This window comes from Madurella fahalii (assembly GCF_045866475.1).
Source record: "Madurella fahalii IFM 68171 DNA, scaffold_2, whole genome shotgun sequence".
Taxonomy (NCBI): Eukaryota; Fungi; Ascomycota; class Sordariomycetes; order Sordariales; genus Madurella; species Madurella fahalii.
In genome coordinates, this window is record NW_027263972.1 from 5576881 (window position 1) to 5596835 (window position 19955).

Consider the following 19955-nt stretch of genomic DNA (forward strand, 5'->3'; position numbering starts at 1 on the left):
TCCGAAAAAAAAAAAAAAAAAAAAACGACTTCTCTGCCAGCGTGCTCGCTCGATCCAGTGCTGAAGTGGTAACTGTGTAGTGTGAAGGGAGGTGCGCTGGTGATGCTCCGGGCGCAGTACAAGATATAGACAAGAAATAAAATGAGACAGTTCCTCCCGAACCTTTCTGTATGCGGAATCGGCAAGACAATCAACTCTGAGAGGGCCCAACCCTAAACCAAACAACCACCCCAAACCAAGCCACCCAAGACCCCTCGTCAGAATACAGCTTCCTCTGTTCGGCTCGCCCTGGCCGGAATGAGGCTACGTCGTTGTTCTGGTGCTGGTACCGATGTTGGTGCCGTTGTTCCCATTCCGTGTTGTTGTTTTTATCTCTGTTCCCAGCCGCTGCCGTTACTGCTGCCTTGTCGATAGACATCGACGCTCCGTCGTGTAGTGGGGTTCTGGGGTTCTGGGGGCGCTGTCGTGGTAGTGTCATAGGGCAAGGAAGGACGAGATCGGGAAGCGGCATATGGTCTCTTAGTGTACAAAATCGGCAATTCAACCCGGGTATGCTGTGGGGCGGTTAACTTCCCCAGAGGTTGTCCTCACTCTATGAGGTTGCCGTTGCCGACTCCAGTTCGTCGGCGATGGGTTTGGTAAACTGAACATGGGCAGGAAATTCCCAACCACTTTCTCAACGCACTTTTGCCCCTCACGCTGCATTCCAGGCGTAGTGCCCGACGCTTCCATACTGCGTCTGTTGCTGCGGCGGCCCGGGAGGAGGCGGATGCTGCTCGGACTTGACGGTCGGGAACGCGTAAGGCCTGTCAGCGCCGCCTGGAGCACTACCGTTCGTGTACGATACGTTTGGCGCTGGAGGCTCGCCCGCCGTGGTTGTCCACGACTGCGACGACGGGAAGTAATCCCTCGGCGGTGGCGCATTCGGTGCTGTGGCCGAAGGCGGTGCTGACGCGTTATCCTGGGTAGGGGCGGCATACGCCGCTGGTGCCCCTTGGGTCGGCGGATGTTGTGACTGCGGGCTGATATCGCTCGTGGCATACACCGGCGGCGGGCCGTACCGGTATTCCCCTGATGCTGTCTCGTTGGAGATGGAGCTCGTTACCGACTGGTGGCTCGCATGGCGCGGGCTCTTGGACGGCCGTGGGTTGTTGTCCACGTAACGAGGCACGTTGAGCGAGTTGTCGGCTGTTGTCGAGAGTGATAGGTGTGGCGGCGCCGAGGTGCCTTGCACGTAGGTCGCGTACTGCGTGCGTATCGGCGGCTGCTGTTGGTCCTGGGCTACTAGAGATAGCTGCACGGATGGCATCGACGTCTGTTGGATGGGCATCTCTTGCGGCTCTGCTGTGAAGCTCGGCGCTCCGGATAGGGGCATCTTCTGATAGGGTTCGGGAGGTATTGTTGTCGTCGGGTACGTGGCCGACCCCGGGTTGTGCGGCATAGACACCTGGCTTGACGGATTCCATGTCGTTGGATACGAGCTGCGATGACCCGTTAGTCCACTGCTGTCCCCTGGCCCTCCCATGTCCCCTCAGTTGGGTTCCGACGAGGTCAGAGACCCGACCGCTGAAGATGGGCTGACTCACTTGGATCGCATCTGCATTGGGCTCTGCGGCATTTGCTTCGGAGCAGTGAAGGTGAAGGCGGATCTGGGCACGTCCAAACTCGGGACGCGCGGCCTCGAATCGTACGGAGGCTTGTTCAGAATGACTGCCTGGGCAACGATCCCGTGGCCCGTCTCAACCAACGTCTGCCCTCGAGAACCCGCACTCGAGCCTAGTAGCGGGATCTCCTTCCTGGCTTGGAAATTTCGCGGACTCCGCCCTCGCACCACAATCGGCGCGGTCGTTAGCTCCGAAAGAACAAGTTTCTGCCCGTTAGCCAGTGTCCCATGCAGCTTCAGGTGCAGCACAAAGTGTTGTTGAAGCTCTTTCCGCCTCCCATTGTTGGCCGTCGCTCTGGAGTACCGAGGTTAGTTACCATCTCCCCCAGTGAACAATACGGCCAAACTTACATCCTGAATTGCAGACGCCGCCACCCGATGGGATAAATGGCATAGTGGTCTCCCCCGGTCTCTTCTTCCTCCTCGGACCAGGGAATAAGGGGTAGTGTCGGCGGCTCTTGATCGGGCGCCTGGTTGACCTCGGGCGAATTCGGCGGCGGTGTCTTCCATGGAATCACAATCAAGCGCACCGGGTGGCCATCGACAGACTCGATTGCCGAGATGCTGACTTCCATATTCTTGATCTGGCTCGTCTCTCCCGACTCGAGCAGTACCGACAGCGGGATCTGCGGGAAGCAGAGGCTCCCGCTGATTTGGAAGAGGTTGCGCCGGTAACATGTCAACTCGGCGTTCAGGACGTTGCCGTCACCCGTCGCAGACGGGAACTCTGACAGGAAAAACATGCCGTGCAGCTGCGCGTCAATTTCCATCTCGTGGATCCGGCCCTTTGCGTCGACAATGGTGTGCTTGTCCCCCACTTTCTTGAACGACAGGAGCTTCTGGTCATGGTTGGCCGGCTTATAGTCTTCCCGCAGGTCCTGCACCATTTCGGTGTAGGGCGCCTGGTCTACTTGCGAGTAGGGCCGCTTCAAGCTGTTTATGCTGGGGATGTTCATTAGGCCGGGATGCGGGTACCTGTCGTACGAATCGCTCTCTTCCTGGCCATGTCGGCCCTGCTGATACTGGTGATGGTACTCCATGGTGTGTTGGCGACTCCTGGGCCGGACAAGATGCGATGGAGCTGGCGGCGGCACCGTTACCGAGGGGTCCTGGGGGTTAAACCGACCGGCCATCTGTACGGGGTTCCCGTAGTTGGACCAGAGGTTGCCGTGTTGCGTCTCAGCCCTCAGCTCTGTCATCGTGTATGTTGCCGTGGCTGACATGGGAACATGCCTCTCCCCCAGGGACAGTCAAGAGTCTCGCCACAGGAACCTCGACCTGATACAGACAGAATGCCGGAGGGGCCCTCCTCAAAAGTCCTTCTTTGCCAAAAGCGAGGCAAAGCCCTCCACAGTCCCAAGAAACCCAAAAGTCCGCGAGCAAAATAAGTGACTCTTGTTTGGTGGCGGGGGTCAGTGGCGATGGTGTGCAGAGATGGGATCACAGCTCGCGGCGAGGTAGTAGGGCAGGGTGTATGTACTTGTATGTATAAGCCAATACAATCAGGTGTTGGACGGAGCCGTTTTTATGAGAGGCTTCGGCACTGTCCCTGGAGGGGGGGGGCGGCAACTTGCAAGGGGAGCAGAGGCGAGGCCAAGGCTACCCTGGCGGCTTTCCAGTGACGATGGGCTGGCAAGGAACTGTTTAGCACCACTTGCAGGGTCGGTGCAGAAGCGTTCCAACCATACAGGGAAGGAGGTTGAGGAACGGGGCGATCTGGCAGGCAGACCCGAAGCCCCTTGCTAGTCGAGATGGGGCAAGATACCTGCTAGGGACTTGTACCAAGCGGGTGCAAGGATGTGATTGTGCGCACTCTCTCAGGTTCCCGTGGCATACATAGTACACTTTTCCTATGAGCTGATAATTCCTACCGAGGACGCGTGGGTAAAAAAAAAAAAAAAAAAAAAAAAAAAAAAGCAGGCGGAGAAGAGTAGAGCATACAGCAGTCTCCCCTTTAATCTTGACCTAGCCGTCTTGAAGGAGCCTGCCGTGGATACTTCCGATGGCCGACCTCGCGCAGTTCCACCAGCAACGGCAGCACTCCAAAACCGAGAGGCACGTACCTATCCAGATGGGGTAGTGTACTGCGATGGAGAAACGGGAAAGGGAGGAGGGGGGGGGGGGGGGTGGAGGTAGACGCATGTCAGTAGCGATGTATCCAATGTGGTGCGCTGCGGATGCACGGAAGACTGTTGAATGGCGGATCTCACTTGACAGCTGCCCTGCCCTACCCTCTCCTTTGCCGAGCGGGAAGCGGCATGCCTGGCAGGAGGGCCTTCGGAATAGCAGTGTACGTGCCGGCTGGATAAGGAATGGTCCAAGGGCAGCAGTGAGCAGTAGCTGGCATGGGGGGATTCTGAAGGGGGGGAGGGGGCATCTGGCCAAGCCCAAGCGATCAGAGGGGGGAGGAGCGGACAAGACGGCAAGCCCGCCCTCGGCCCCTCCTCCGTCCAATCCTGGGTCAGGCATCAGGACCCCGGTCGATGGACCTTGCTCGGCCGAGCGAGCAGGGTATCTGATTAGCACAAAGAATCCTCCGAGGGCAGCTCGGGGGTCACCTAGTGACCCGCATTTTTCTAGAAAACCGTTGGGCAATGAACGCACCGACGAAGGGCCCCGGTGCGTGATCCAGAAGGGCATGGCGTCTTTGAGGGAAAAATCGGTTCACGAGATTGCCCTCGACCGGGGTGGGCTGGCCGAACCAGCGAACCCCAGTAAGACTCGGCTGGCGAAGTTGTGGACAAATCCCCACACCCCTGCTTCTTTCTTCCCCCTCCCCCCCCCCACCCCTTCTTCGCCCCAAAGAGGCGCGGCGAGAAACAATATCGAGTCTGTTATAGATGGCCCAGCCGCCGTTGTGGGCTTTTTGAACCTCACAATTGGAGAAGATTTTAAACGAAATCACCAGCTACGAAAAGAGTAGCCGCCGCCGCTGCTTGCCGGAGATATCGCCGTGATTTGGCCACCGCCGTGAAGTCCAGACTGCTCCGAAAGATGGTTTCGGCGACAGAAACTAGCACCTTAAGCCGGAGTGGCCCGAGGCAAAGTCTCCGAGTCTGCATAGCGCCCATCACATACTGACTGTCTCTCTTGCCCCGGCCTCTAGCAGGAGGGACGCAAGAGCGATCAGCGGGGAGAAGAGAAAGTCCATCTGACCTGTTTTCACCGTGGAAGGGTGTAAGAAAGGAGTGTGTGAGTGTGTGCGTGCGCGTGTGTGTGTGTGTGTGTGTGTGTGTGTGTGTGTGTGTGTGTGTTCGTGTACGTCGGCGGCGTGTCTCAGTACTTGGTAAACAGAACAGGATAAGAGGAGGTGCCATAACCACGTTGTGGCTTGGAAACCCAAGAAAGTGATGAGGTTCTTCTTCTCCACAGTTTGGTAGGTAGGACCCAGAATTCCAAGCAGTTGGGATATAATGATAGGGCGTCGCACTCGCTCCGACTGACGAGTTCGAGTCCCTTCGCCATGAGGGGCCAGAGGAGTTCAAGCCGGCGGGGACAGGGAACAGGATACCCCGGTCCTGCAATACCCGATCCGGTCGTAGCGCGGCGCAGGGAAGACGCGCTTCACCATCCGGAAAGTCTCCATGGCGGCACGAGGAATGCGGAGGTAGGAAAACGGCGCGTCAACGACATTCCCGAAAGGGAACTTGGTGCCTGGGCCGCCAACGCCATGACTCCGAGCAGCCTGTACCCCGGCTCGGGCGCAAAGGCCGCCGCGGCGACACAAATCGAAGAACCGAATCGTGGGTTTGTCACTCGTGCGGGTGAGAGTCTGTTTTGCGGGTGTGGTGACACGGCAGCTCCCACACATGAGCGGGCACGGCAACCAGACCTGCTTAGCGGGCAGCAAACACCGTTTTGAAAAGCGACGACTTGCCGACGTAGCGAGGGGACAAGACGGACAGTCTTCAGGCCGTCCGGTGCCGCCGCAAGAACACGGCCAGGTAGCGGGAAACGAACAATGCTCCTGGGAAGGTAGCCAGCTCGTCGGCGGTAAATCGGCCAGCTCGACCTCCGTCTCGTCACGCCACAAGCGGATGCAGAGCGGTGGCTTGAACTGGCGCCTGCTGGGGGTGCTCGGCTGTGATTGGACCAGGAGAACGGAACCGAAGGCTCTCTCGACCTCTCGGACGCCGTTCAACGACATGATTCTTGCTGTATCGTGCATGCAGGTGGATATGAGGGAGGTGCATGCAAGCAGTTGGCTGTCGTGGCAGGGAGGGCGGCAGAGACGGACGAAGAGCTGCTCAACGCCATCTTCGATCCGCGTGCGACGCTCTCGCGCTCTCTCTCTCTCTCTCCCGTATTTTTCTTCCCCCTCCCCTCTCCCGCCAAGATTGGTCGGGTCCAAGGTGCAACAAGGCTTCCAGCGACGCGGGCGCAGCAACGACACGAACCTGCAGTGCTACATCTTTCACGAGCGAGCTGATGGCTGGCGCTGTGCTCGAGCAGCAGAATCTGATCTCATTCGGTTGCAAGCTGGAATCCCGGGGACCACATGTGCAGCGCCGTGGTGTGTGGGCGCAATGTATTTAGATTGCCTCGCAGACCGCGAAGACTGGGGAAGGGAAGGTGCCCAGGACTGTCGAGGTGCTGGTGTTTCTAAAAACGGCCACTCGGCAACGGGTGATGGCGTGCGGGTGACCGACCACAGCAAAATGGGGTCGTGACTGCCGCTCCCGCGACGAACCACCAGCGGTGCCGCGCTTTCCCTCCTAGTCTGCCCGACCAGTGCCCTTCGGTGGCAGCCACGACCAATCGCACCGAGCAGTTCCAGTGGCAGTCCCCATTTCCGTTTCCATTCCCTTGCCCGCCCGACCGATAGGTCACAATTTTATTTTACTTTATTTTAGTGTCTTTTATTTTATTTTATTTTATTTTATTTTATTCCCCCTCAACCATATTATTTTTCTGACAACTCACAGTTCACAGCTCGCAGCTCACAGCTCATAGCTCACAACTCACAGCTTACGGTCCCCAAGTCCCAACTTGCCGAAGACCGCAAGGCAGGCTTGCTAATTCATGACGCGACATGCACGGCACGAGCTAAAACTAAACTGCTGAGAACTGGCCACAAACGCTGGGGTGGGTTATTCGCGGTGCTGGTCCGGAAGGGACCTTTGGCCGGATGTGGCGACGCTAGTGGTCCGGGGTTTGTGGGATTGGAGGTGTGGGCGAGTCGGGCTCGTCACACCAGGATTTTTAACCTTTTTTTCTCAATCTCTCGCTCCTCGTGGTCGAATGGGAGGAGAGGTTAGGTAACGGCAGGCCCCCACCATGCTCATCGAGCCCACCCGGCTGCTGCCGGTGGCTGTCGGTTGCAACTCAAACGTTGCAATCACGATTCGCATCGGGCCAAGTCAGGGGACCGCCGGCGGATTTTGCGAGATCTGCTTAGTGTCGTTGCGGATGCGACCTCTCTTTCCGCACCGCATCTCAACGCTCGCCCACGCATCTACCAGGCGCAGCCAGATCTTTTTTTTATCTTTTTTTTTCTGAACCATCTGGACAAGCATCAGGCCTCGAGAACACGATTATCACCGTGCGCGCCAGGGGCAATGTCACGCTCCCGCCGGTCGCTGCCGCTGACACCAGCCAGCCGAACTTCATCAGCGCGGGGGTGGAAGCGGTGCAGATTCCGCCCGTCTGTGTGCGTGTGCGTGTGTGTGTGCGTGTCTCACGAGCCGTCCTTGCTGTTGCTTCTGCTGCCAACGGTCAGCTGCCCAGTCCTTTCGGAACAGAAGAGATTCAGGGGACAGGGGCCCCTTGCCCTCAGGTCTGATAGTGCAGAATTGGCGTTGACGCGAACCAAGGTGAGGAGTGCACCACTCGATCATAGGAAGAGCCGCCATGACGGATGATACACACTCCCTCAGTGCCGCCCGCTACAAAAACTACACTATGCAGTAAGTAACCATGTGTGTACGGGTTGGATTACATACCCAAAACCCCTCGTTCGCACTCGTTGACCGGGACTCCAGCGACCCCGATAAATCATAGACCGAGGTTTGTGCCTTCTTGGTCCCATTTTATCGCCGCCGGCTTAAGGCTATATCGCCTGGCTAATATAGCGGGAACCACACATCACCCCCTGCTCTTTTGTCGACTGACATGCACATTCTGGGGGACCAAATATTGTCTCCTGGACTTACAGAATGCATCTGCACCTAGACGATGCATGTTGCGGTCGTAGGGCCCGTCATCGATGCTGTAGTAGCGGATGGGGAAGAGCTGGGGCCACTGGATTGCTCAACAGCTACGCAGCCCGGCTCGCGGACCTTTGTTCGCGGATGGTACAGGGGCAGGGAGCACACTCGGGACTTGAGCAGGCAATGGCACCTGGCGTCGGCACTGCCCTGCATCGATGGACTGATGTTGCAGCACGCCCGGCTGTCAGCTCTCGGCCGGCCACCTCGTACCACACCCCCATACGCCACCTCGACCACTAAAGTTGCAAGATCGACCAACCTTGCCCCCTCCCTTCACCAATGGTGGGGATGCAATGCGGGCAAACAAGATTTCAAGATGCTCGCAACATGCGTGCGAAGGTTGAAGAACGGAGGGATTGGTTGTGTTCTGACACTTGAACCAAGCAGCTCTCACTGGGATGACGGCACAGCGGGCACCTACCGACACGGCCGCAATCATAATCACAGAGACGGGAGCCACTAGCCCGTCGTCATTCGTTTCCGTGCATCTCCACCATCAGGCTGCTCCACTCGGGCGAGCAGTTGGAGGAGGCGGGTTTGTGAGATTTGCAGCACCAAATCTTTCGGATCGGGTGGAGGATGCCTAGGCTCCTTTCAGCAGCGGTCTCCGGCTTGCCGACCCCGTCCGAGAAGACCCTGGTCCCCACTGGGGGGGAGCATTGCTGAATCGAGAAGTGCCTTCCTGCGGCCATTCCCCGTTTGTGCGGCCCATGATAAGGGGGCCAGAGGGAAGACTGGCGGCTTGGTCCGTTGTCATCGCTGAATCATCATGCACGGTGATAATCAGATGGCGGCCATCACAAAGCATCGTCCATTTGCCGCAAAGGCTCGAGAACGGGCAACCTATAGAAGCAAAGTCAGTTGAGCCCAAGCTCGCCAGCGCCCATTTTGCGTGTCGTCAACGGCGGCACAGCGGCATGTGAGGGCCATGCCTGCCCAACGTCAGCAGTAGGCTCCTGGATGAGTCCAAAGCTCATCAAAAGCGAGCTTTCCGGTAGGAGCTTTCCGGTAGGAGCTTTCCGGCAGCCAAGGGGCTAATTATTGGGAAACAAGGATTGGTGTACGTCCTCAGTCGAGAAGTTGGAGGTATTTTGCACCGCGGCGAGGACAGTACCTGCCTAGCAAACAAAACAGTTGCCCTTTTCCACCCAAGGAGGTCGTTCTCTACTAGGGTCACCACGCTCATTCAGGCGACCTGCCAAGTCTCCTTTCCGCACCTGGCGCCGCCTTCTGCGAGAGTTGACTGCGCATCGACTTTTACTGTTGTCTCGAGAGGTGAAGGTGTGGAGTCTCGCAGCAACCCCACCCACATCAAGCTTTCCCATTGTCTGCTTCGACCTGGATCATCAAATTACCTACATCAACAGGATATTGGGGCTCTTCTAAGTAAAGAAACAACCGATATTGGCCCGCGCCAGCCCTTCTCTGCTGGCCGTGGAGGAGGGGAACGGGCTGCAGCCCTACCCATCCAGAGCATCCAAGTTGCCTGACGGCCGAAACCCTGGAAACTCGACAGCCTGGCTAGGGGGACGGTCTCAATCTACTTGCTACAGATTCATGCCGTCAATCCTGGATCAAGCCGTTCCCCGGACTGTCACAGAGATATAACAGAAGCATTCTAGAAACACGAGGGCGGGCTCCTGCCATTTCGCCAATATTAAAGGCCCAAATCCCATGCCTTGGTTCGATGACGAAGCCTCGGGTGGTGGGAACCCCCAAGATGAAGTTGGCATACTACGTATAAGATTACCCCGCAATGCAAAGTTTCGATGGCTGGCGCTTGGGCATGGTTCGCAGCCGAAGTCGCGCGGAGCAGCCGACCGAGACATGGCGCCGCCTTTTCGTCTGAAAGGTTCGAGGAGCACATGGCACGCACTTTTTTTCCAGCCTCCGCCAAGAATATTAGTCGGGGCTGCAGGCACGGGCGGAAGAAGGGGCCCGCAGCCGGTGAGACTGCACTAACTCAGCCTTCCATGCCCGTCATGGCCTCGGGGCAGCTGCTTGTCTTCCAGTACGAGCTCCGGCGAAGCTCGACATGTCGTCCGCGCCAGCGGCCAGGACTTCGGGAAGCCGATGCTGTCACCGGTGCTGACAGCACATGCCCGGCCTTCTTTTTTTGGTCATTTTATTGGCGAGCTGCCGGTGGGCGCGGGAAGTCATCACAGCCATGCAAAACTCCCTCACGGGATGACACCCTGCCAATCGAATCCGGGGGCGTCTGCCGCAGGCTGTATAAGAGGGGCGCCGTTATTGCAGCAGTGGTGACTTTAGCCTGGAAGGGCCGATTCGGCGGCGCTGGCAATTTCCCAGCCAATGGCAGCAGCCAATTGCCCAGCTGGGAAAACAAGGTGCGGCTGCGTTGATCGTGGCGCATTTGCTCTCCTCCATCTCACATGCTGCCCCCCCTCCCCCCTTGATCGCTTCTTGCGCGCTCTGCCTGTCACCATCTGCTTTCCTGTCCCTCCTCTGCATGCTGCCCACGCCTGTGATTGGACTCTTTGTCCCCTCGCTTGAGAAGTCGCCGACCGTTCACCTCTTTTGTGTCGTTGACGCACAAGCCTCCCAGCGTCGCCGACCCACGACAGATTGTGGGACCATGATCTGGGAAGAGTGGATCTCGGCGCGGACTGGCGCTGTTGGACTGGGCCGGATTCCGCCGAGCTTTGCGGATACCTTCCTGCGCCAGCTCGTCTGGCCCTGGTTTGCCGTGATCCCGACGAAGCCTCACCAAAACTCAGCGTCAACCCTTGTTTGCATGCCCGGTTCACCAGGCCGGCCCAGCCTGAGCTCAACAGCCCAAACCGCTTTGGGAGAACCGACCAAACTCCATCCCAAGAAAGCCCCAGGTCGGCACCCCGGAGCAAGCCCGGGGCAACGCTCGAAAGTGACGGATGGTGGATGCCATGCAGGAAAAGTCCCGAGCTGCCCAGACCGGACCCCTACCTGTTGTGGTAAGTGACTCGCGCTTGACAATACACAGTAGTCCAATTACGCCCTAACTATCGTCAAGAGAGCCCCTCAATGCTTATGCGATGGGCCTGGCTGCGAAGTATCAACCGATAAAGATGCGTCTTGACAGATTGTGCAACCAGCAAAGGTAGGTTGTCCCATCCCCGAAACAGACAAGACCATCTATCATCTCATCTGGATCTGGCCAGGAGACAAATGCTTACACCAAGGGACTTTGCCCAAAGTGGCGTTTCTCGAGTTCCACAACCTTCTCGATGTGTGTTTCCCTCGTTCTAACCCCTGGAAACCGACTCGCACACAACCGCCGCTGGGTCATCCTCGGGTCGATGGGCAAGCGCCCATGCTTCAAGGGACGTCGCTTACGCCGGATCCGGGAAACGCAATTTCGGCATTGAGCCTTGAAGAGACACAAGAAACCCCGTGCTACGGCCGTCGCCATTTTTGGAACAGCACCACCGCAGGGCGGGGCGGGGCGGGGCGGTCGCCGCATCGTGGGCGAAACCGTACGAAACTACAGTCGATAACCCAGAGACCTAGCGTTTCGTGTTTGGTTTGAAACATCCGAAACACTCGCGACGATGGTGAGGATGAGCGTTGTCGATACCCTGTCCGCCTCTTTCCCGGAAGATGTAACGATCCCCTTGGCCCTGGCTGTCATCTTTCCATTTTGTGGAGAGGCTAGTGTAAGCCCACGCCAAGAGGAACGTCCTTTGGCCAGCTACGTTGCAACCAAGTGACAGGCCAAACTGTCAGGGCACAACAGGCTCCGCGAGTGCCGTGCCTTGCAGCCCAGGAAGGCCAGGTCTCTTGACAGCGAGCAAACAAAGCACGAAGGATTAAACGATGGTGGCCCGGTTCAACGCCCCATACCTTAATCCCCGGCCAAGCATATATCCATCGCTTCGTCGTCGTCGCCATCCCCTTCTCTCCGAACATCCCACTTTTGATGCTATGCAAGAGACGAAAGCCGCAGGACGACAAAGGCAAAGCAAAGTGGTGAAGAAGGGAAACACAACATGGAGATCGCCCCCTCCCCTCCCGGCGCAGCTGACCCCTGGGCGAGAACCAGGGCCCCTGTATGCGCTTGCGGAAACAAGTACCGAAAAGGCACTATCCCTGCTCCTTGCTTGCGCTCTCGGCCACATCTGGAAGCCTCAGTGAGCCAAGCACAGTGTGACAGGCACACACCGACAAAAGGAAACCAGCATGAGGAGACTCGCCAAACTTGGTACGGACCAAGATATTGAACAAAAAAAAAAAAAAAAAAAAAAAAAAGACACGAGAATGCATGGCCGCGCGGGCCCTGGCCACCGCGTCTCGCCGCGCTCTCGCCTCGAGGCCGGCCGACTACCCTGCAATCCAGTCCGATCTGGTACGGTCTTATCCTGATGGATCCTGTTTCTGCTACTCCTCCAGCCGGCAAAGAACAAACAAGATAGGCGTATTATGTACAGTTACATACAGGAAATCACCCGAACTGTGGGGAACGTAGCAATATTCCCCCCCAACCCCCCCCCCCTTCTTTCCCTCCTCCCATATCTCAGAGTGCCCTTAACATGAATACCTTCCGAGAGCCAGGGCCGGAAACACCAGCGGCAGGCAAACGAGACGTTGTGAAATGGGGCAGGAAGAAGGAAAAGAACGGATAACGAACCGGAACAAGACAGCCGGGAGATAGACATGCTCGCAAAGATGCATTGTCCTCGTTTCTCCTCTCCTGTTCATCCGCCCGCCTGCTTGCCATGGCAACCAATGGCATGGCATATCCAGTCCGGGGGGGGGGGGAGGGGAGGACATTACGCAGTCTGCAATCCACACGCGACTCCCCAGCTGTCCCAGGTACTTCTTCCACTTCGGACAGGCAGCGGAATGCAACTGGAGATATGCAGAGTTCGGCAGGTATCTCATATTAAACTGCTACATATTTTGTGTACTCCGCAGGCCCCCCGGGGGGGGGGGGGGGGGGGTGCAAGGGGCTGGATAAGACGGCGTGCGAGGCCCGTCCCTGTTCACGGCTCGCCACTGTAGAGCATGGCCGAGAGTGGATGAGGGAAAGCCGTTTCTGTCAGTGCAGATATTCCCAAAAGGGGAGGAGGGTGGATCAGGTAGGTCGGGCGGTCGGTTGGTGATCGGCCGAGGGCGAAGATTCGAGGCCGAGCTTTGTCCGTCTATCTAACTTTGGTCTTGTTCTCGTCTGCGGGATGAAATGCGGCGGGGGCCAGAGGACAGGCAGAAGGGAAAGCCACTGAAGCTCGCTGACTAGCTGGCCGGTTGCGTCAGTGGCCACAAGCTGTCTGCTGAGGTGGTCGGTACTGTCACTGTCACTGTCACTGTCACTGTCACCTAACCTCAGATCGGCCTCGTTATTAAATCGATGCTTCTCATCTACCCTACCCCGACACCTGCGATTACGATTGTCAGTGGCGTCGGGAGGGTAGCAAGGGGAGCCAGCCGCCCATCCTTTGGCGCGTGTAAGCACTTGAAACCGTTAATACTATCCAGTCCCTCCATCAAAACTGGGGGGTGGGAGAAAATCAACAATAAGACGGGGGGCCTGTCTTTCCTCTCACCGAGCAGATAAACCCTACCACGGTAAACTCTCGCTTGCCTATCTATACTGACCTATTAAAATCCAAAGCAACCGACCGAGGCACAAGACACACAGCCGACGCGCACGCAGCGCCTAGGCTAGACAGGCCAGCAAAAACGAAGTAGCAGCGCAGCAAGCAGGCACAAATTATCCCAATTACCCTGCCCCTCGTGGGCGAGACTGGGGGCTAGCGGGGGGGTTTAGTGAGTACGGGGACGGGGATACAGACGAGGATGCCACGCAGCCATTGCAGATGCGATATATCTCCGAAGTGCCTCTTTAGGGAACAGCCAAGGTAGGTAGGTAGGTAGGCACTGTAAGTAGGGTAGTGGGCGAACCTCTCTCCAAGTCAACCCCCAGAATGCCACACATGCAGCACAATCTAAACTGCGTGACTGTCAAGGATGCCCGCTTTGGGCCACCGAGGTAAAGGAGCAGTTTGAGTACAGTATGCATGCAAAATTTAGACGAGGTCGAAGCTCGGAACCCGAGCCATCACAGCCGTGATAAGTAACAGCATCGTGCCTCCATAGTATTTATCTTTATTTTGCCCCAACTAACAGGGGCTTCTGCATGCGCAGGATACCATTACCCCCAACAGCACAGGTACTGTACATACTGGGCCTACATATTCCCCTCCCTTCCCCTTTCTCTCCCCACCAACGTAGTAGTGGTGGCGTGCTAGCAAGCCACTGGAACCTGAACTACTGCATGGCCATGACACTCAACCTACATGTGCCACATGGGAAGAACCTGCAGCAAGCAAGCCCTGACCCAAGAGAGTAAAAGGGATCATCATCCCTTTTCTTCTTCCGCACGGGCACCTGGTATACGCCCGAGGGGGACAAAGCACAGTTCTGTAAATTGTGTGCAGCAGGACCGTACACCTAAAGCAGGAAGAGACAAACCACGTTGCGTCGGCAAGGTCAAGGTCCGGGGGATGTGATGGAACGGCGGGATTGGATTGGGGAACCCTGCGCGGGTGCCATTCATCTCGATCAGATTCAAGATCGAATCCGAATAATCTTTTTGGCTTCCTAATATCATGGCGGGGGGTATCTTTAAGTAGGTAAGCAGTCATGTTGGGAAGAAGTAAGCCGGTTCAGGGTGGCAACGACACCGGTCAGACGTGAATCCACCACGAGCGGCAGCCGTCAATCCTCCTCTTCAAAGAGTATATCCTCCTCGTCGTTCAGGGCGAGCATCACAAAGTGTCTCACCCACGCTTGATGGGCAGGGTCCAGTTCTTCTTCAACCCTGATCTCGCCCGGACGACCCACGTCTGCTCTGCCGCCGACGCCGCCGCCGCCGCCATTCTGATCTTGGTTCTGATTGTGGTTCTGGTGGTTCATGTTGGCGTTACGACGCTGTGCGTGCTGTGCCTGATTTGCTGGGTTATTGTTATTTTGCCGGTGGGGAGGACCTCCTCCCCCTCGCCCACGCCCCCTTTGCCCGACAGCGCCGGCGCCCCCTGGCCCAGGGCCACCTTGACGCCCGCCTCCTCGCAACGGTCCCCCACCTCGCGCCATGGGCTGATTTCGCACTGCCCTCGCTCCTCCTCCTCCTCCTCCTCCTCCTCCTCCTCCTCCTCCCCGAGCAACAACTCCCAGCGGCGCCACTGCAGGCTGAGCCGCTGCCGCTTCTCGAGCGCGGGGCCCTCCGCGACCTGCACCCGCAGGTTGATTCGCGGCTATCCGAAGGACGAGCGGCCCTTCGCGCGCGATGCCGACTTGTCCGCCATACGCATGCGCATCCTGCAGTTGTGCCGCGGCGGGTTGAGCTTGTTCCTCCTCTTCGGGCTCCTCGATCTCGGGGATGAGTTCGTCTGCGGCCGCAGGGGCGGGCGCAGGAGCAAGGTTGCCGGCGACTCCACCGGCCCCTCCCGCAAAACCGTAGCCGACGTCGTTACCATCTCCCATCTCGAGCTCCCACAGGCGCATGTAACAGCCGGTAACACGCCCGTCGGGCATTTCGTTAAAGTGCTGATAGGGGTTGCCCGGGTCGAGCCAGGCAGAGCAGAGATAGCAGAAATGGGACTGGCAGCGGTAGCAGATCATGTGGTTGCAGCCGTGCGTCTTCTGAGCCGGCGCCGCGCAGGTAGGGCACGGCGTCGTGTGTAGCTTCATGTACTCGAGCGAGGCTTGCTCTTCGGCAGTGAGCTCTTCCTTGTCGCGGCGCGGTGTGCAGCGGAAGAACTCGCCGTGCCATGACTGGTAGCAACGACTGCAGAAGGCAAAGCTGCATTCCTCGCAAATAGCCAGGAGTTCCGCGGCTGGCTTGTAGGGTTTAGATTTGCCCTCACCGTCCAGGTGACCGTCGCCGTCGTCACCGTCCTCGTCTTCCGAGGCTGACTCTTCGAAGGTTTCAGCGAGCTCTAGACCCTGCGGCTTCTTGTGCTTTTTCGACCTCGCAGCGCCATGGCACCAGGGCCGTGGGCAGTACACTGTGTTTTTGTCCGACTCGAGCTCGGTCTTATACTTGAGCGTCACGTAGCGTTTGACCGTCTCCTGGTCCAGGGGGATTTGCAGCAGCTCGCTAGGGTTGATGAAGGTCCTGGGCTTTTTGCGCTTCTTGCCGGAGGTAGAAGCGGCTTTTGCGCGCTCCTTTGCGCAATCAGGCGCTAAGCATCTGACTGCCGCGAGATCTCCCTCTTTGATCGCATTGTTGTAGAAGTCCTGCAGACACTCGACGCAAAAGACGTGCCCGCAGTCGAGCATCCGATGGCAGACGGAGCCCTTCTTTGGGTCTGCATTCCACGTTAGTAGATGTTGAGAGGATCCAGACAAACAAGCACGCCTCCGGAAACGGAACCGCAAAGGATCTCAACCCCTAGACAGTGATCCGCCCCGGAGCCGTCCGCAGAACGGTGCCATGCGAGACACGGCCCAGGGCTAGCGATGAACAAAGACAACATAACGTACCAAGACACACTCCACAGTCAAAAGTCTCTTTCTCAAATGCCGCCCGCCTCGCCTTGATATCATAGTCTAGGATAGCAATCTTGTGCCGCGGATCGACCTCCAAAGTGCCTTTCTCATCGACCAGACCGAAGACATTCTCAGCCGCCTGCTGCACGTGGTCGATGTACGTGAAGCCAACCATGTCGCGGCCCATCTCTTCCCACAGCCGGGGCGCATCATCCTCCAACTGCTTGACTGTCTTCTCGGGGAGCCATGGAGGGGTAGTTGAGATGGTGATTTGCGGTGGCTTCTCAGTCGGGTACTGCGGTCCCAAGGTGATTTCCATGCGGATCGAGGGAAGATGTGCTAACTCGTGAGAGTCGACGGCGTTCTGCTGGGCTCGTCCAGCACCATTCGAAGTACCGTTGGCCCCCGGCGGCAAAGCATCGTCGGCGGCAGCGGGGAAGAAAACGGTCACAGCCTGAGTTGGGTTGACGGGAACTTCAAGGGCGACAGTGTACGGGTCGTCCGGGCGCAGCTGCTGGATCTCGGGGTAGATAGCATATAGGGAGCTGAGCTCGACGTCGCGCGGGTTGTTGAATTCGTCTTCAGCCATTTGCCTCCTTCCTGGACCCGTTGCTTGCCTGCCTGTTTCCCCTGCGCTCGCGTCCACGTCGGTAGGAATAGCAACCTAGGGTAGGCGTGTGCTGCCGTAGCGTGCTATCTGTCCCGGCACGGGCGACGGATCGATGGGAAACCCGCACGATGGAGGATGGACATGCACGAGCGGCAAACAAACCTGGTGCTTCGTCGGCACTCGCCTGCCCAAGTTGAGTTTTGTCAAACGAACCCGGGAAAGCGCAGTAGTGGGTCAGAATCTTGAAATTCCCGTACTGTCATGGCGGGATCTTCTCAGGCTCCATGGATAGCTGGGACCAGGTCCGTTGGGGGCAAATTTGCTGCCTTCGATTCCGTCTAGCCCTGCGGTGCCGTCGACCCATCGCGGATCAAATCGATGACTCGTCTCGGCCACTGCGGGACAGCGCCAATCCTGGTGGCTTGTGCTCCACTTGATGCTTCCGCGGCTGGCAATTTATGGGGACCTTGCCGGGCGGCCTGAGCCGATTGGCCACCGAAGCTCCCCACTGCCAAGCCAGGCGCCCAGTAGGGCGCGACTGAGACATTCTATTGCCCGTCAACGACATCCAGTGAACACGCTAAAATCGCAGACGAAAGGGCCATTTCTTCTAGATTATTCCCCTTCCCGCCAGAGCGATGCGGTAACCGGCAACAGCACCGGACAACCGCCCAACACCGCACTCCGCCTCCCCCACTTACCAATTCGTCCACGCCACATTCCTTGTCCACCACATCAGCCATCCGCCAAACAAAATGGCCGACGACGTGACGCCCCTCGCCTCTCTCTCTCTAACTCACGTCTACTACGTCCGTTTCCTCCCCTTCCCCCTTCCCCCTTCCCAAACCCCTCCTCTCCAATCCTTCTTTGCTAACAATCCCCCCTCTCAATCCAGAACCCCTCTGACCCCGTATCCCACCTCTGCGCCTTCCTCTCCCTCCTCCCGCAAGCGCTCGTGGTCGTCTACGTGACGCTCCTCTGGTCGACGCGCGAGGCCGAGGTCCTTCTGACCTTCCTGGGCCAGCTGGCCTGCGAGGCCGTCAACTTCGCGCTCAAGCGCCTCATCAAGGAGGAGCGGCCCAGGCTGATGCACCAGCAGGGGGCCCGGGGCTACGGCATGCCGAGCTCGCACGCGCAGTTCGCCGTGTTCTGGGCCGTCGCCGTGGGCCTGTTCCTGGTCGTGCGGCACCGGCCCGCCATGATGGCCGCCGCCGCCGGCGGGGGCGGCGGCGGTAGAGGCGCCGAGGGGAGCAAGCGGAGGGAACCCCCGGCGCTGGCCGATGTCCCCAGGGCGTATAGGTCCGGCGGCCTGCCCGCCGTGAGCGCGTCTATTGAGGCGTACTCGCACACGCCCTGGACGGTGGCGCAGCGGGTGGCGGTGAGCGCCGGCGCGCTGGTGGTCGCGGCGCTCGTGGCGTGGAGTAGGGTGTACCTGGGGTATCACACGGTGCGGCAGGTGCTGGCGGGGTGCGCGGCCGGAGTGGTTAGTGCGGTGGGATGGTTCACCATGACGCATCTGCTAAGGGAAACGGGCCTGCTCGCGTGGGCGCTCCAGACGCCTGTGGCGAGGTGGTTTCGGTTGAGGGACTTGGTGGTGACGGAAGACCTGTGTCAGGCCGGGTGGGAGAAGTGGGAGAAGAGACGAAGGGAACTGTTGGAAGAGGAGAAGAAAGCTGCGTGATTGGGTTCTAAGAGGAGAGGATAGATAAAATACATTTGCTTGGAGTGTGTTATTCAATGGTTTTATATGGTTGGTGATGACAAAGCAAGTGCTACTTTAAAAAACGTTCTCTCTGCTTGTAGACTCTACTCCAAGACCTCCCAAGTCAAGTCTTCTTCTTCCTCAGTTGTTACCACAGTCAGCCCGCTAAATCTGTCTCTCAGATCCCACACCTATCGTAACTCCCAGTTCTGCCAGCCCAGCCGGTTCCGACTTTCCCAATCTTACTGGTACACCCCGCCATTGTTATCATACCGATACCCATTGCTCGCATTCGGATATCTCGCTGCGGGGATGTTATTGGCCGCGTTCCCCTCGAACGGCGGGTCCTGTTTGCTGGGACCTCTACTCGCGGCGCTGTATCCATTGTTACTCACGTGCGTCTGCTCGGTAGCGAAGCTGTCACGTACGTCATCCGGAGATGTATGCGACGGGAGTGTATTGGAGCTGCTGGCCGCGCCGGTGGAAGAGCTCTTGCGGCCGGACAAGCTACTGTGGTTGCGACCCGTGCCGTAGCCCGAGGTGTAGTCGTTGGCCGGGGACGGGCCGAGCCGCTTCTCCTTGCGGCGGTTCCGGATCAGGACGACGCCAAGGATGATGGAGATGATGAAAAAGACGCTGAGTGTTGCGAAACCAAAGTGTCAGCATCTGGGAGAGAGAGAGAGAAAAGCAAGCGGAAGACCTACTCAGCAATAATCGACACAACCAGACTCGCCGTCTCCATCTTGCAAGCCAGCTGCAAGCTCGGCGTCGCCAGGAAGTCGCCGTCTTCAGAGTCGACCATGTTGGTCTCGGCGTCCCCTCGACCAAACGCGGTTTCAATCTCTCCCTCACAGGATGAAGCTCCCCCACGGTTGACAACCGCGACGTAAGCGAAGCCGGCCATAAATACCACATCCAGGATCATGAAGAGGATGGACGGGAAAGGGTGGCCCGGAAGGCAGCAGAGGAACAGAAGGGCGAGGATGACGTAGACGACGCCAGCACCCGAGATACCCGTTACGGCTGGCACCCACAGCGCGATAGGCATGTCATGGTTGATGAGGACTATGAGGAAGTAGGTGAATAAGGCGAGAACAACCGCGGAGCAGAAGAACTGGATGAAGCGGACGAAGAACTGAAAACCACGAGCGGCCATGGTTAATAGCTCGGTGACGCGGATGGGTTTGATGCGATCGGTGCTGTGATATAAATTGATAGTAGTTGGAAAGTTGTGTTAGGACAAAGTTATCCTTAGTGCACCGGTGGGATATTCAATGCTAAGCC

General features: G+C 58.0%; 4 protein-coding genes across 4 annotated transcripts; 1 reads left to right on the forward strand and 3 right to left on the reverse strand.

Moving 5' to 3' along the window:
* Positions 1–694: 694 nt before the first annotated feature.
* VIB1 (heterokaryon incompatibility protein) lies at positions 695–2886 on the reverse strand (the record flags this gene model as incomplete). The annotated part of the gene is made up of 3 exons (XM_071059803.1): positions 695–1481; positions 1587–1958; positions 2015–2886. 3 exons carry the CDS (start codon positions 2884–2886, stop codon positions 695–697), a joined length of 2031 nt encoding a protein of 676 aa, XP_070915904.1.
* An 11700-nt stretch (positions 2887–14586) lies between these two features.
* MFIFM68171_04384 (RBR-type E3 ubiquitin transferase) lies at positions 14587–16948 on the reverse strand (the record flags this gene model as incomplete). Its single annotated transcript, XM_071059804.1, has 4 exons — positions 14587–14814; positions 14874–15098; positions 15163–16178; positions 16354–16948. 4 exons carry the CDS (start codon positions 16946–16948, stop codon positions 14587–14589), a joined length of 2064 nt encoding a protein of 687 aa, XP_070915905.1.
* A 776-nt stretch (positions 16949–17724) lies between these two features.
* On the forward strand, positions 17725–18650 carry MFIFM68171_04385 (PAP2 superfamily-domain-containing protein; the record flags this gene model as incomplete). The annotated part of the gene is made up of 2 exons (XM_071059805.1): positions 17725–17778; positions 17865–18650. 2 exons carry the CDS (start codon positions 17725–17727, stop codon positions 18648–18650), a joined length of 840 nt encoding a protein of 279 aa, XP_070915906.1.
* A 263-nt stretch (positions 18651–18913) lies between these two features.
* On the reverse strand, positions 18914–19827 carry MFIFM68171_04386 (MARVEL domain-containing protein; the record flags this gene model as incomplete). The annotated part of the gene is made up of 2 exons (XM_071059806.1): positions 18914–19307; positions 19376–19827. 2 exons carry the CDS (start codon positions 19825–19827, stop codon positions 18914–18916), a joined length of 846 nt encoding a protein of 281 aa, XP_070915907.1.
* Between the last annotated feature and the right edge of the window lie 128 nt (positions 19828–19955).